This window comes from Vanrija pseudolonga, chromosome 3 (genome assembly GCF_020906515.1).
Source record: "Vanrija pseudolonga chromosome 3, complete sequence".
Classification (NCBI taxonomy): Eukaryota; Fungi; Basidiomycota; class Tremellomycetes; order Trichosporonales; family Trichosporonaceae; genus Vanrija; species Vanrija pseudolonga.
Window position 1 is genome coordinate 2,680,830 of NC_085851.1, and position 14,617 is coordinate 2,695,446.

At 61.5% G+C, this 14,617-nt stretch overlaps 4 protein-coding genes across 4 annotated transcripts; 2 read left to right on the top strand and 2 right to left on the bottom strand.

Annotated features, from left to right (window-relative positions):
* Positions 1–41: 41 nt before the first annotated feature.
* apm2 (AP-2 complex subunit mu) lies at positions 42–1,843 on the bottom strand (the record flags this gene model as incomplete). The annotated part of the gene is made up of 10 exons (XM_062771143.1): positions 1,748–1,843; positions 1,681–1,710; positions 1,597–1,631; positions 1,403–1,534; positions 1,235–1,365; positions 1,096–1,187; positions 916–1,048; positions 629–878; positions 114–582; positions 42–47 (listed from the first exon to the last, which is right to left on the bottom strand). Exons 1-10 carry the CDS (start codon positions 1,754–1,756, stop codon positions 42–44), a joined length of 1,287 nt encoding a protein of 428 aa, XP_062627127.1. The 5' UTR covers positions 1,757–1,843.
* A 340-nt stretch (positions 1,844–2,183) lies between these two features.
* On the top strand, positions 2,184–6,067 carry VAS1 (Valine--tRNA ligase, mitochondrial). The gene is made up of 8 exons (XM_062771144.1): positions 2,184–2,549; positions 2,602–2,772; positions 2,824–3,049; positions 3,091–3,255; positions 3,307–4,276; positions 4,315–5,515; positions 5,571–5,899; positions 5,949–6,067. The coding sequence occupies exons 1-8, from the start codon at positions 2,261–2,263 to the stop codon at positions 6,015–6,017; spliced, it is 3,420 nt and encodes a 1,139-aa protein (XP_062627128.1). The 5' UTR covers positions 2,184–2,260; the 3' UTR covers positions 6,018–6,067.
* Positions 6,068–6,994: 927 nt separating this feature from the next.
* On the bottom strand, positions 6,995–8,275 carry Znf143 (Zinc finger protein; the record flags this gene model as incomplete). Its single annotated transcript, XM_062771145.1, has 1 exon — positions 6,995–8,275. The coding sequence occupies one exon, from the start codon at positions 8,273–8,275 to the stop codon at positions 6,995–6,997; it is 1,281 nt and encodes a 426-aa protein (XP_062627129.1).
* Positions 8,276–13,520: 5,245 nt separating this feature from the next.
* On the top strand, positions 13,521–14,602 carry LOC62_03G004628 (uncharacterized protein). The gene is made up of 2 exons (XM_062771146.1): positions 13,521–13,975; positions 14,126–14,602. Exons 1-2 carry the CDS (start codon positions 13,747–13,749, stop codon positions 14,425–14,427), a joined length of 531 nt encoding a protein of 176 aa, XP_062627130.1. The 5' UTR covers positions 13,521–13,746; the 3' UTR covers positions 14,428–14,602.
* Positions 14,603–14,617: the final 15 nt, after the last annotated feature.

Here is a 14,617-nt window from a genome sequence, read left to right on the forward strand (position 1 = left end):
CGATAAAGACGTAACATTCGTAGCATACATACATGCAAAGACTAGAACTGCGGGGGTTAGTGGGTTGCTTCGCCCGAGAACGCCACCGGCCGGTGGCCGGTGGCTCCACTCACCCTAATTTGGTACGTGCCATTCGCCTTGGAAAGGTATCGCACCCACTTGACACTCTGGTATCCGCTCTTCTCAAACACCTTGAGGAAGCGCACGAGCAGGCCAGACGCCGTGAACATGACGACGGAAAAGTCGACCTCAATAGGGGGACGCGACCACGGCTGGCGGTGCGTCGTCATGGCCAGGTCGGCCTCGGCCGTGAGGGTACACTCCTGCTGGCCCTGTATCCTGGGGATCTTCCACACGATAAAGTTGTCGGCGGGCTGGTATTTTGCCTTGCCGACCGCGACCTTGGCCTCGACCTTGGTCGTGTTGAGAGGCGTGGGGATGCGCACGACGACATTGTTGGCGTTGAGCTTCGAGTCGAAACTTGCGCGCAGGTGGATCGTGTACTCGACGCGCGACTTTGTGGGGTCGGTGACGTGCGTCTGGAGTCGGAACGGCAGGTTGATGTTGGTTGTAGAGCGGTAACTGGGAGCGGAGTGAGTTTGGTTAGTCAACATGCCACAAGGCTTACCGCATCAACTCGAACTCGCCATCGGGGGGAATGAAGCTAATGGACCTGTCCGAGTCAAACTTGCCGAGTCGCACACACTGGTGGAACTGGCAGTCGTCGAGCTCGACCGCGCTGTCCGACTTGGTCGTCGAGTCGCCGCGCTTGGCGTCGAGCACGAGCTTGTCGTTCAGGCCAAACTTGCACTCGGGCATGCCGCTGAGGTATGCTCTCATGAGGATCTGGCCGTCGACGTCGGCACGGAGCACAGCACCTGGGTGTGAGTGGCTGTTCCTGAGGCCTCCACTCACCGTCCTTGCTCATGAGCATGTTGACCGTCTCGATAACGTCGACGAAAGCCTCGTTCTTGCGGTACTTGACGTCTGCGCGGCGCCAAGACGTCGCACCAGTCGCCTGGATCGTAATCTTGGACGAGTCCTCGCGCTGAGGAGATGTTAGCCAATGCCACATACACTGCACGCTCTACGCACCACCGCCATCTCCGACTTAATGCCCTCGGTCGCAATGTACATCTTGAGCGTGTCAATCTCCGAGTTCTGGGGGTATCCAAAGTCCATGATCTCTGGAGTGCGTCAGCTGCCGGCCCCGAGTGCCTCCAGCCGCACGCACCATCGAGCAATTCGTAGATCAGCACAAAGTTGTTCTTGACGCTCTCCTCGTCCAGTTTACCAAAGTACGAGCGCGAGATGGTGATGAATCGGTACAGGAACTCGAACACGAGAGCCGCGGACGCGTTGCACCTGGGGTAAGCTCTTTGCTCGGAACCGCCTAGCTCACTTGGTCACGGCGACGACGAACACATTGTTGATGCGCACATGGAAGAACGACGTTGAGCCGAGCGTGATAATGGGCGAGCGCACGTCGGCGTTAGACACGACCTGGATGCGGAACACGTCTGAGATAGAGCGCCTGGGCGTTGTTGTCAGCACGCGGCGTCGGGCACCCATCCCCGCCAGGGCATGAGAACGTACTTGACGTCGGCCCGGAACAGTCGCGAGATGAGGACCTGGGGGGAGTTAGTTGGTGTCATGTTGGCGTGTTGACGCAGCACGCACCTCGCCCTTCTGGTTGAAGATGAAGAATGCCTTTGGGTAAGCTGATGCCAAGCTGTGGGCAGCTTACCGAGATCATCTCTGCTTGTCCCTCTGTGGGGCTCGAGGCTTGCGATGACGAGTTTTGTGCGGTTTGGCAAGGGGTCACGGAGATAAGAGTGAGGAGTAGAAGTATCTATTGTCAATGTCACTGCCGCCGTCGCCGTCGTGGTCGTTGTCAGTCCCGTCCACCGCCCACCGCAGCAGCAGCAGCCACTGTCGCTCGACCCGGCCGTCGTCACCATCGGCCAACGACGATCGGTGTGCGCACGCGTTTCAGGTGGAAGGCACTTATCCACGTAATTTGCCACGTGGATAAATTGATTGATAAGCCACATTTCGAGATTGCTGGGCGGCGCCTAGTGCTTGCTGCTGCTGCATTTTCGAGTCGCCGTGACGCGGAGTCGAGCGAGCAGAGGCAACTTCAAAGCAGCCGCGAGCCGACTCGGATCTTGAACAACAAGTATCACTCTCTCTCGAGTTATCCATAATCAGCTGGCTCGGTCTCGTTACGGCCAGCCTCGACATCTCGACAAGGTAGTGCATGCTACGTCACATTGCATTCGCCACTCAACAACAGCTGGTTAAGTCCATCACCACATCTTCAACCACAACCACTTGCTTCCCCCACACTCCACTGTCAATCAGCAGGCATCGCCCGCCACAACTCCTAGCCACCACCCGCCTACTCCACCACTCCGCAATCACCACCATGTCCGCTGAGGAGGTCAAGCCCGCCGCCGCCGCGCCCGCCGCGGCTTCCCCCGCCTCGACCCCTGCCTCCACCGAGGCCGGCACCCCCGCCGAGGGCGAGATCACGTCAAAGAAGGGCGGTGAGTGGCACCGAGCGACGAGCTGGCCATGAGCCCAAGCTGACCCACGCAGCCAAGAAGGCCGCCAAGCTCGCCGAGAAGCTCGCAAAGCAGGCCGCAAAGGGACCCGCCCAGCCGGTCCCCGCTGCCGGCGGCGCCAAGAAGGAGAAGAAGGAGAAGAAGGTCGTCGAGGCTGCCCCCGCCGAGGAGTGGGTCAACCCTACTCCCAAGGGCGAGAAGAAGGGTGAGTAGGAGTGCAGGACGTTGAGGTTGAATGAGCTTACACGTGTGGCAGACGTCTCCGGAGACCTCCCCGCCGGCGGCTACGACCCGATCAAGGTCGAGGCCGCTCACTACGACTGGTGGGAGAAGGAGGGCTTCTTCCAGCCTCGCTTCAAGGCCGACGGCACACCGCTCGACAAGGGAACGTTCTCGATGGCCTTCCCCCCTCCTAATGTTACCGGCAACCTTCACATCGGTCACGCTCTGACCGTCTCTATCCAGGACGCTCTTATCCGATGGTGGGTCCCAGCGCGGTAAAGCAAGGTGCTGACGGTGACAGGAAGCGCATGCAGGGTTACTCGACCCTCTTCGTCCCCGGCTACGACCACGCTGGTATCGCTACCCAGGCTGTTGTCGAGGCGCGTCTCGTCAAGAACGAGGGCCACACAAGGCACTACTACGGCCGCGAAAAGTTCCTCGAGAAGGTTTGGGAGTGGAAGGACCAGTGCGTGTTTCGCGGGGGGGGGCAAACTACTCGTGACTGACTTTTGTTTAGGTACCAGGCCAACATTACCGGCCAGATGCGCCGCCTCGGTGGCTCGTTCGACTTCACCCGTGTCGCCTTCACCATGGACGACAACCTCAGCGCCGCCGTCATCGAGGCGTTTGTTGACATGCACAAGAAGGGCCTCCTGTACCGTGCCAACCGTCTCGTCAACTGGTGTTGCTACCTGAACACGTCGCTCTCCAACCTCGAGGTCGACCAGAAGGCCCTCACCGGCCGTACTCTGCTCAACGTCAAGGGCTACGACATCAAGGAGAAGTTCGAATTCGGTGTCATCACCTCGTTCAAGTACCCCATTGAGAACTCGGACGAGTTCATCGTTGTCGCTACTACCCGTCCCGAGACCATGCTCGGTGATACCGCCGTCGCTGTCCACCCCGACGACGAGAGGTACAAGCACCTCCACGGCAAGTTTGTCATTCACCCCTTCAACGGCCGCCGTATCCCCATCGTTACCGACGGCATCACCGTCGACCCCGAGTTTGGTACCGGTGCCGTCAAGATCACCCCTGCGCACGACCCCAATGACTTTGAGTGTGCCCAGCGCAACAACCTCGAGTTCATCTCGCTCATGAACGACGACGGTACCTACAACGAGAACGCTGCTCCCTTCCAGGGCATGAAGCGCTTCCACGTCCGTAACGCCGTCATCGAGGAGCTCAAGAAGAAGGGTCTCTACGTCGGCCAGGCCGACAACGAGATGCAGATCCCCATCTGCTCGCGTTCCGGCGACGTTGTCGAGTCGATCATGAAGCCCCAGTGGTGGATCAGCTGCAAGCCCATGGCCGAGGAGGTCCTCAAGCGCACCGCCGCCGGCGAGCTCGAGATCAAGCCCAAGTCGATCGCCAACGACTGGACCCGCTGGATGGAGAACATGCAGGACTGGTGTATCTCGCGTCAGCTCTGGTGGGGCCACCGCTGCCCTGCCTACATCCAGAAGTTTGACGGCGAGTTTGCCGACGTGAGTTGAAAACATTTTTGCGGTATGCTAACCCACAGACTGCCGACGAGAAGAACTGGATTGTCGCCAAGAACCTCGAGGAGGCCCAGGTTGAGGCTGAGAAGCGCGCCAACGGCCGCAAGTACACTCTTGAGCAGGACGAGGACGTTCTCGACACCTGGTTCTCGTCTGGTCTCTGGCCCTTCTCCACCATGGGCTGGCCTAACCAGACTGACGACCTGAAGCACTTCTACCCCAACTCCATCCTCGAGACCGGATGGGACATTCTCTTCTTCTGGGTCGCCCGCATGGCCTTCTTCGGCAACCAGCTCACTGGCCAGATGCCCTTCAAGGAGGTCTACTGCCACCCCATGGTCCGTGACGCCTGGGGACGCAAGATGTCCAAGTCGACTGGCAACGTCATCGACCCTCTTGATGTCATCACCGGCCAGACCCTGCAGAAGCTGCACGCCGACCTCCGTCTCGGAAACCTGCCCGAGAAGGAGATTCAGAAGGCCGAGGACGGACAGAAGAAGCTCTTCCCCAAGGGTATTCCTCAGTGTGGTACCGACGCCCTCCGCTTCACCCTCTGCAACTACACCTCGGGTGGTCGTGATATCAACCTTGAGATTGGCCGTGTTGAGGGCTACCGCAAGTTCTGCAACAAGCTCTGGAACGCCACCAAGTTTGCCCTCTTCCGTCTCGGCCTCGTTGACCTCGAGGGCAAGCGCCTCAAGAGCACCTTCACCCCCAACCCCTCGCACAAGCCTACTGGCAAGGAGAGCATTGCTGAGAAGTGGCTCCTGCAGCGCCTCAACACTGCGACCGTCAACGTCAACAAGGCTCTTGAGAACCGTGACTTCTCGGACGCCACCAACTACGCCTACCGATTCTTCCTCAACGACCTCTGTGACGTCTTCATTGAGGCCACCAAGCCCCTCTTCGAGGCCAACGAGGACACCCCTGAGAAGATCTCGGCCCAGAACACCCTCTACACTGCCGTTGAGAACGGTCTCAAGCTCCTCCACCCCTTCATGCCCTACGTCACAGAGGACATGTGGCAGCGTCTGCCCCGCCGTGCCGGCGACGACACGCCCTCCATCATGGTCGCTTCGTTCCCTGAGGAGGTTGCCGAGTACAACTTCCCCGAGGCTGAGGCTGACTTTGACCTCGTCAACGAGGTCATCCGTGCCGCTCGTTCGGTCACTGGTCTCTACAACCTTCCCACAAACGGCAAGACCCTTGAGGACAAGATCACTGGTGGGTAATGACGATGTGGCGCAACTGTATGTGGCAATGCTAACTTACGTAACAGTCATCGTCCAGGCTAAGAAGCCTGAGCAGAAGGAGATGTTCAAGACTCAGGCGCCCATCATCGTCGCGTTGACAAAGGGTGCCGGCCAGGCATTGTTTGTCACCGAGGACTCGGAGGTCCCCCACGGATGCGGTACCGAGACTGTCACTGCCGACGTCAACGTCCACATCCCCGTCCAGGGCAAGGTCGACGCCGCTGCCGAGGTCTCCAAGCTTGAGAAGAAGCAGGCCTTTGCCGAGCAGGGCCGCGAAAAGATCCTCAAGCTCACTCAGCAGTCCAACTACGAGACTGCTGTCCGCGAGGAGGTCCGGGCGCAAAACGCGGAGAAGGTGGGTTCAGGCGGCCAAGGGTGTGGCAGCAGCATGCTGACTTGTTCAGATCGAGAAGCTCGAGTCAGAGATCGAGGCCCTCCGTCTTGGTATCGAGCGCTTCAAGACGCTCCTGTAGGCGTAGATCGAGGTAGTGAGAAGCGCATGTTATTCATTTGTTCAGCCATGGCGGTTTTCCCGTGATTTTTCGTGTGTTTTCCGGCTATTTTCTGCCCGACCTGTGGTTGCCGGCGCCTCCTCCACTCCACCCAATCGAGATCAGCGATCGTGACATTTGTGGGAATTGAAAGGATGAGCGTTCCGCGGAATCAGCCGCTTGCAAAGGCCAAGGCTTGGGTCCTTGGCCTTTGCCGTTGGCCGCCGATGGTGCGTGAGAAACTACAAGAGGCGCGAGCGCGCGCGCGGGCCAAGAGTCGGCCGTGGTTCGTCGCCTAGTTATTGACGAGGGGCCGAGCGGTGTGCGGCAGTGTGCAAAGGCCGCTTGTTGTGTTCTCAGTGTCGACGCAACGCAGTAAGTGATACGAGTCGGTTGTTATGGGAATGGGGTTTGTCGGCGTTAACATGGTCGATCTCCCCCTGACACACCCTCGTCGCGTAAGAAGAATATGCATGATGCACTACCGCTTACAGCTACGACAGTGCTATGATATGGGCATGTGGGATGGGTGGGTGGTCTCGACAAGAGGATGAGGATGGGAGGGAGGTGGTGGTGGAAATGGACAGTGTGTGGAAAATGCAGATGGGTGAGTCGTTTTCTCGATGGTCCGTGGGTTGGGTTTTTTTGGGTTGGTTTGGTTTGGGTTCGTAAGTGGGACGACGACTTGCGTCGACCCGTGCTGCTTGTGTGCGCTGGCGGTGTGCGCTTGCGCCTTGTGCTACTTCTTGTCTCTCTCGCCTCTTTGCTTCTTGACATGCAGGGATGTGAATGCGGGCATGCTGATGTGTTCTTGGGTTGTTGGTTGGGTCTTGGGTGATCTAGGGATCTATAGTGGGTTGTGGTGAATGTGTTGGGGGTGTGGGTGGGGTGGGTTGGTTGCAGGCGGCTTGTGCAGCGGCGCCGAAGGTGACTGACTGAGGTTCGTTGCCTCCTCTCGCCTAAGACAACCAGCGACCGCCCTGGTGCTGGTGCTGCGGACGGACGGCGCAGAAGAGCGGACCAGTGGCAACGGGCTGGGCAGTGGCACGACGGTCTGGGGTGGTCATCTGGGCAGCGAGCTGGAGAGCGTGGTGGGCAGGCTGGTGGTGGTGGTAGGGTGCGTGACGGTGGGCGGAGAGGGTGGACATGGTCGGTGCTGGGCCCGGGCCTGGAGTCTGGACCGGAGAGGCAGCGACCGAGGACGCAGCAGAAGGACCGACCGAGAGGCCTGGGGTCATCATGCCAGCCATGCCAGGGTAGAGAGAACCCGACGAAGCAGCAAGTGCGGCGGCGGCAGCGGCGGCGGCGGTCGCGACGCCGGGACGGCGAGCGGAGCGGGAACGGCCGACTTCGATGACGGAGAGGAGCGCGGGGTGCTGCTGACGGACGTGGTTGACCATCTTGTTCTGCTGGCCGTACGCCTTGCCGCAGTTTGGCGCAGGGCACGCGTAGGGACGCTCACCACGGTGGGACCTGATGTGTCGCTGCAGGTCGGCATTGGAGCGGAAGGTGCGGGTAGCACGAGCACAACCGTCATAGGGGCAGAGATGGACTTTCTTCACTTTGGGGAGGGGGCTGCTGCTGTTGTTGTTGTAGTGGGCAGCGGCAACAGTAACAGCAGACGTGGTCGATAGCCTTGCACGCTCGGCAGCAGCGACATCAGCCGAGTGAGAAAAGGACGAGCGCGAGCTGCAACGCGAGGTTGAGCGAGGGGCCGGAGTGCTCGTCACGGTCGGGCACATGGTGAGACCAGGGGTAGGAGAGTACTGGAAGCCCGAGGGTGATGCGTAGCCTGCACTCGCGGTGTGAGGCGAGCCAGTAGGGGTGAACGTCTGCTCTGGGGTGACCTGAAGCTGGAGGGCGTTGGCGTCGGCACTAGCCGCGGGCATGAGCTGGGCCGATGACGAAGGCTGCGGCTGAGGCTGAGGCTGCAGCGGGTGGTGCTGGGCCGCCGTAGGAATAGGGGCCAGAGTTGCAAGACCAGTGTCAAAGGCGACTGGGGCAGGCAGTGATGGCGAGGGAAACTTGAAGTCGAAGAGAGCCTCGATCGAGTCGTCGCCAGTGAAATGGTGCTGAGTGTTGGAAGAGGGAGCACTAGCAAAGGTTGCAAAGTCAAAGTTGAAGTCTTCCGCGACAAACTTTGGGTTGGCCGAGGCTTTAGCAGTGTTGGACGAGACCCACGACGCGGTCGCGTCAAACAGGCCCGTGCCGTCGTCGTCAAACGCAGGGAGGAGGGACATGGCTGCGGTTGGGTGGTGGTGGGGTAGGGTGGGTGTGTAGAGAGAGGCGTGTGTGTAGGAGGGAGGGAGGAGGGTGGTGGTGGTGGTGTGTGTCGCGTCGCTGATCTGTGTGCGTGTGTGTGTGTGTGTGTGTCGACGATAAAGTTTTGGTGGTGGTGGTGGTGGGTTGTGGGCTTGAAGCGAAGGGCTCGAGACCACGACCCGGGAGACGACGAGTAGACGAGGACGACGACGAGTTACGGTGGGGTGGGTGAGTGGGTGAGGGAAATTGTCGACGGGCCAGTTGGAGCAGAGTGTCGGAAGGTGTAGGTGTTGTAGGTAGGTGGTAGGTGTCACGGGTCTAAATTTTGGTAGGAACTCTAGCGAGGTAGGGAGGTGAAGGGGGGAGGGAGGGAGGGAGGGGGGTGTAGCAAGAGTGTGTCGGGGGGGCAACGGAGAGCACGCTGTGTTTTTATATGATGACGACGGGGGTGGTGGGGGGCGGGCTTGCCTTGGGCTTTGGAGGGAACAAGGCCGCGGTGTCTCTGCGTATCGATATCAGAGAAGAATGGGTGTGTCGTCGGTGTGATGGGTGTAGGAGGCGTGCTGGCTGGCTGGACGGGGTCACTGCGCCCAGCGGCTCAAAGCTGCTGCTGGCCATCGAAACTGTTCAACTTTTGACACCCTGAATGACCTGGGGTCTCCACAATCGGAACGACCTCGGAGTGGACAAGGTGGACTGTTGTACGCGCTAGCGAGACAATGCATCGGCCAGAGGTGCAGAGTGGGAACAACAACGACATGTTGCATGCGTGCAAGCAAGCATGCACACAGCGCAGATCAGCCCAATGTGCATGTGTGCATGCACACACACACACACACACACACACGGCGACAATGAAAATGAAAAGGCGACAAGGTGTACAGTGTTGTATCCCCTCCCTCGCCCGCCTCGAGCGTCGCGCGCCCGCCCACCCGCGAAGGTCACGACGTGTCTGTGCGCGTGCGCCGCGCTCGCCGTGCCTCACAACGACAAGGACGACGACGACAACAACAGTGTACCTGTACCTACGTCGTTGTGCTTACTCCGTCGGGTCGGTCGTCTGGCTATTGCTGGCTGACGCTCGGGCATGGCGCATGGTAATGCATGCTCAGGCCGCGGCGTAGGAAGGCTTCCGTGACACTGGCAGGGAGTGAGTGACGGCCATCGCTCTGCATGACATGACGCGAGCCAGTGTGCGCTGCTCTGCATATTCCAAGGCCGCCGGACCGCGGCGATAGAGCGCCAACAACTCCGGCCACGTAGCCGCCGGGTGTGGCTCCTAGCCGCGGACAATACTAATACAACTGCCTGCTGCGATCGATCGACTCTCTCTCTGCGGTGCTGGTGGCTGTGTGCCCAAAGGAGGCGGCGGCGGCGGCGCCAAGCGGCCAAAGGATGTCAAAGGAGGTGTGCTCTGGCTGGTGCCAGAAGAGGCGTTGAAGGCGGCGTATGGCGTTGGCTGGCGTTGCTGGTGCTCACGCTACGCTGCATCTGACGTGGGTACTGCTACCATTGCCAAGCGGCCCAAGCTCGCGCCGGTGCCTGCGCCGCGCCCGCCCTGCTGATCGGTGAGCACAGCGCACAGGGCGCGAGCCGAGCGCTGATCTGATCGCGGACAAGTCGTCGCAGTGTGCGTGTGTGCGCGTACTTGCACAAGGCAGAGGTTGTGCCGCGTCGTCGTGCATTGTCGCGACGCGAGCTCTGTGTGTGCATTGCATCGGGTGTGCGTGGACAGTGCTGCACGTCGGGCTGCGTGCAAACCCGTCCGTTGTTCCCAGTGTCTCCCTCCAGCCATACGCCAGCCAGCCAGCCAGCCTGCGCGCCGCCGCCGCCACAGGCGTGACGGCCAGCCATCGCGTAACGGCCATCCCAGCAAATGTAACGTAAGTGTTACCTCGTCCCACCGGCCAGCGCCGTAACTTGGCCATGGCGTGCTGTCGCTCGCTCAGTGGCAGGTGGCACGGTTATGTGGCGACGGAAGAGGTTGGTTCGGGGCGGCGCGGCGGGCGCAGCGCGAGAAGACTACGTTTTCGGCCCGGAACGCGTCGTATGCACCGCACATGTACGGGGCACGGCGGAACGCGACGAGCTACGAGCAGCAGCAGCGCGACGCGGGCCGGCACGCGGTACATACGCGGTCGGTCGCGGTCGCGGTCGCGGTAGTGCTCGCTCCGTCCATGTCGAGTCACGTCGATCCCCGCGCGCGCGCGCGCTGGGTACAGCACAGTGGCAACAACGGCTACGTCGCGCACAGCACGCCGCACTGACGCGGATCTGGATTTGGATCTCGCTCAAGGAGTGAAGGCACGCGGCGGCGTGTGCTTTGCAGGAAGGTATCTGCGCGCTCACTCGCTCCGTGCGTACAGTGCCGCCTCCACCGCGTCATCGGGTGGGTCGAGGCGGGCGCGCGCGGCGAATGGCCCGATATGCCTGCGCGCGCCATCCGGGGGGCGGTGCATGCACGCTGGACAGGGGGGCGGGGGTTGTTGGGTTGGGCGGTGGATTGGGGGTGCGCGCGGGAAGGATTTTGGCGGGTGCGCTGTTGTGTGGCGGCCTTCTTGAGCAGCGGGACAGACTGGGGCAGGCTATCGCGAAACCGACAGACGATGGTGTGTCACTCGCCGCTGGCATCACTTGTTGTCAGCAGCAGGCAGTCAATGCAACCACGTCCAGCCGTCGACGCAAGGGCAGAAACGCCACGGCATCATTGCGCGTGTTTGCTGTGCTGCTGGGTGGGTGGCACCCGCCAGCGCGCCGCCGGCACATACGCCCCGCCCCCCGTAGTCGGCAGAAAGACCTGACATCAAACCTGGGAGTGTACATCTTAGCGGCTGGCCCGAGTCGAAGCCTGTGGCGTGGCCCGAGTCAGTGGCCGTAGTTGAGCGCTGTAGTCGAATGGCGGCCCGTAGTCGATATCTCTACGGCCCGGCGGCGCCCGTAGTTCATGCCCGCGTCGAAAAGCCACATCCTCTGTTCGATCCGTAGTTTAAATCTGGTTCTGTGGGCCTTGGTGGCCACCAAACCCTCGGTGTCGCTGAGACGAGATGGCGTGGACTCGGCCTCTGGGTGATGCCGATTGTTGCGCGTTGGTTCCAGATTGATTTGGCCTGGCTGGGATGTTCGGGCTGCAAGTTCGCTTTCTGCATTGACAGGTGGCACTAGTTAGAGGAAGGAGGCGTCAGAGATGGGAAATACATGACCCTGCCCATCGTGTCACGCGTACAGCGAGGTGTCAGCTGCCAAGTGCGGCGCGAAGAGAGAGAGCGCCGACCACGGCCAGCTCATCAACATTCCACCGTCCGTTTTGTTGCTTCCCCCCCCCCAGTCATTCATGGTTGGTCAGATCCCCACCCATCGCCGCTCACATACGTGCGTGAGCGATCCCGAGCATGTCGTCGTCGCCGATCCGATCCCGATCGCGCGCGTTGGCGATCAAGGGCACAGACGCGCAGTGTGTGTGTGCGCCGTCGGCAGGCACATGCCGCGCCATGTGCTGCACCACTACCTCTATGCAGTATTCGCATGCGAAGGTATCAGTGCAGCAGAAAGCCCCGTACCACTGTGCTGTTGGGCCAAAGCATGCTACCATAATCGCGACGTTAGACGCCTTCCGCCCCCAGCCGACACCGGAGTCGTTCCCATGGCCACGTAGTGGTAAGATCGCGAGTCACTGTACCCCTACTCCCAGGCAGGGCGACTCCTGCGCCCGTGTTTCAACTCGCGAGGTTACAGGTTGCAATGTTCCTCGCGTTCGGGCGGGTGGAGACAGCTGGGCCTTTTGAGTGAAACCTTTTCGGGCGGGTGTTTCGGCTTTTGTTTGGCTGGTGGTGTCTCCCAGTTCGTTGGGCCAAAGTCAGTGTCGTTGTGGCTGCTGGACTGGAATGACGACAGCATGTTCCCAGTGAGGTTATGGGGATGGCAGGTAAGTGGAGAGGGGTTGCAGGTCAGCTAGCTGTCGGCCGCCACGAAGTAGCGGCGAGTTGAGTTGTCGGCCCAACCCGCCGCCAATGACGCTAGCATACCGCGTAGTGTCGGAGCGCGTCAGCGGTCATATCTATCGCGCGGCCCCTCATGACCCCGACGCGTGCAGTGTCGCAGTAGACGGCGCGACTGGTATGAGAGGTTGGAGGAGAAGGCACAGAAGATTGAGTCCAATGCCAGCTGCTGACAAAGAGGCCCAAGCCCAGCACGCACACAACCTTGCCCCACACTCTCGACCCCACCGACACCATCGTCGGCATGCCCGACGCATCAGCGCGGCGTAGCGCCCTCGCCTCGCAGCGTCCGACACGAACCCGACAGAATAATGTCGCAATGAATGAGTGAGTGTCGGCCGCCCCGCCGACACGCCTCCACCTCCACCAAACCCCGCAAATCTACTTACGTCCGGCGCCGCGCCGCGCCCACCAGCATACCCCACCAAGACAATGCACGCCCCCACCCATGCCCAAATCAAAGCGCGCCCCGCGCCCCACTGCGCCCGGGCACACGGCCACAAGCGACATCCCACTGCGTGCGCGCGATAATATCGACAATGCCGCGCGTGCGCGGGGGTGGCGCTTGCGGGGTCCCCAGGGCAAGGGGGCACGTGAGCAGCGAACTAGCGGTGGCGCGTCGGTCGGTGGAGTGTCGTCGGCGCGTCGGCATGGAGTCGTTGGTGTGGAGTGCGCCGTGTGTGTGTCGGCTTGACGCATGTGCGCGGACACCGGTCTGCTCCCCGCCTCCTCGCCCAGAGTGGTGCGTGGACCAGCGTCGGACATACACTGCCTGCCCGCCACGCGGGTCGGGATCACAGCCCGCCCGGCGCTCGCCACCGAAAGGAGCAATGTCACAATCGCCGCTGCCGTGCGGCGCTGTCTGTCTCCCTCTCATGTCCTGCGTGCTGGGTCTGCGGCGCGACGCTCTACGGCGGCCGCACCGCCGCCGCCGCGTCGCGAGAGCAAGGCAGATGTGCATGCATGTACATGCACGCCAAGCCCCCGCTGCCAAGTTTGCACAGAGCCTGGACTCGAAGTGAGACAGCCCACGGCCCGTGAGACCCTGAGACTTACTTGACCTGCCGAAAATATCATTTCACCGCCGCCGCCCCGCTTTTGTATTCGGGTTTATCGGGCCATTAGGGGGTCACAAGGGAAAGATTACAGCCGCGCGGGCGGCCGCGGCGTCGACAGGCGGGGAGATAATCTGGAAGCAGGCAGCTCCAAGTGGATGCACGACGACAACAACTTGACTGCCCTGCTGCCTGCTGATTGTTCGCTCCAACATTACTCGTCCTTTCGTCAAGCAAGATAACCCGACGACGACTAGACTTTGACTCTGCTCATATCATCATCACTCGACTTTGACATTGTATCTTTCTCATCACTCTCTCGCTCTCGACACCACCTCGAGACACCACCACCACCCCTTAACCCGCCACACCAGCCACCCAGCACCACCACCAACAACCATGACTCCCACCACTACCACCACCACCTCGCAGCCCATCCCCCAGGCCAACGCGGTCGCCTCTACGTCCGCCGCGTCGACCCCCTCGGCCTCGCCACAACAGGCGACAAGTATGCCCGGCGCGGCCACGACCCCCGGGCAGCTCGAGGGCCGCCTCAACGCGCTGCTCTCGAGCTTCGACATTGGCACGCATGGGCTCTGTCGCGAGGAGCGCAGAACCGGCGAGTTTGGTGAGTGCGCTCGTGGGCGAGCGTGCGGGCGTGCGAGTGTGCGAGGCCGCCGAGCTGCACAACACGCCGTGTGTGCGCGTGTGCATCCACTCGCTCCGCCCCGCCCCCGCCGCCCCGTCCAGCCCCCCGAGCCCAGCTAACACCCCCCAGCCAAGCCCCACCCCCAAACCAAGCCCGCGGCCCCGCGCGACCCCTCGCCATCGCGCTCGCCGCTCCTCTCACTGCTGAGCCTGACGCGCCCGCGCATGAGCGTGAGCGGTGCGTCCACCAGCGCGCCCACAACGCCGCGCGGGAGCATTGCCCTGCCTTCCCCCGGGCTCGACGCGCTCAGCACCGCCAACCCGTTCAACAACGCCGTTGCTGCGCCCCGCGGCCGCCCGACGATGGAGACGCAGCGCCGCCACTCGCATTTCGACCCCGGTCGCGAGCCCAAGCTCCACGGCCTGTTCTGAGCCGCTCCCACACGTTGTATATAGCTGTTCTTTCGTCCCGCCACGCGGCCCTGGCGCCCGCCGCCACCCGCCACCTCACCCACCTATCCGCCAATAATACCACTCATGGCCGCAGCCACACCACTTCATTGTTGTTCCCCGATTGATTGTATGCGCATGCATTAGTAGAGCTGTGAGGTGACACGGGGAG

Excerpts from the sequence above, each read along its gene's own strand:
- VAS1 (XM_062771144.1), top strand. The coding sequence starts at position 2,261 with ATGCTACGTCACATTGCATTCGCCACTCAACAACAGCTGGTTAAGTCC. Across the intron at positions 3,050-3,090 it reads CAGGACGCTCTTATCCGATG|GAAGCGCATGCAGGGTTACT; the intron begins GTGGGTCCCAGC and ends TGACGGTGACAG. Across the intron at positions 5,516-5,570 it reads CCTTGAGGACAAGATCACTG|TCATCGTCCAGGCTAAGAAG; the intron begins GTGGGTAATGAC and ends CTTACGTAACAG.
- LOC62_03G004628 (XM_062771146.1), top strand. The coding sequence starts at position 13,747 with ATGACTCCCACCACTACCACCACCACCTCGCAGCCCATCCCCCAGGCC. Across the intron at positions 13,976-14,125 it reads GCGCAGAACCGGCGAGTTTG|CCAAGCCCCACCCCCAAACC; the intron begins GTGAGTGCGCTC and ends AACACCCCCCAG.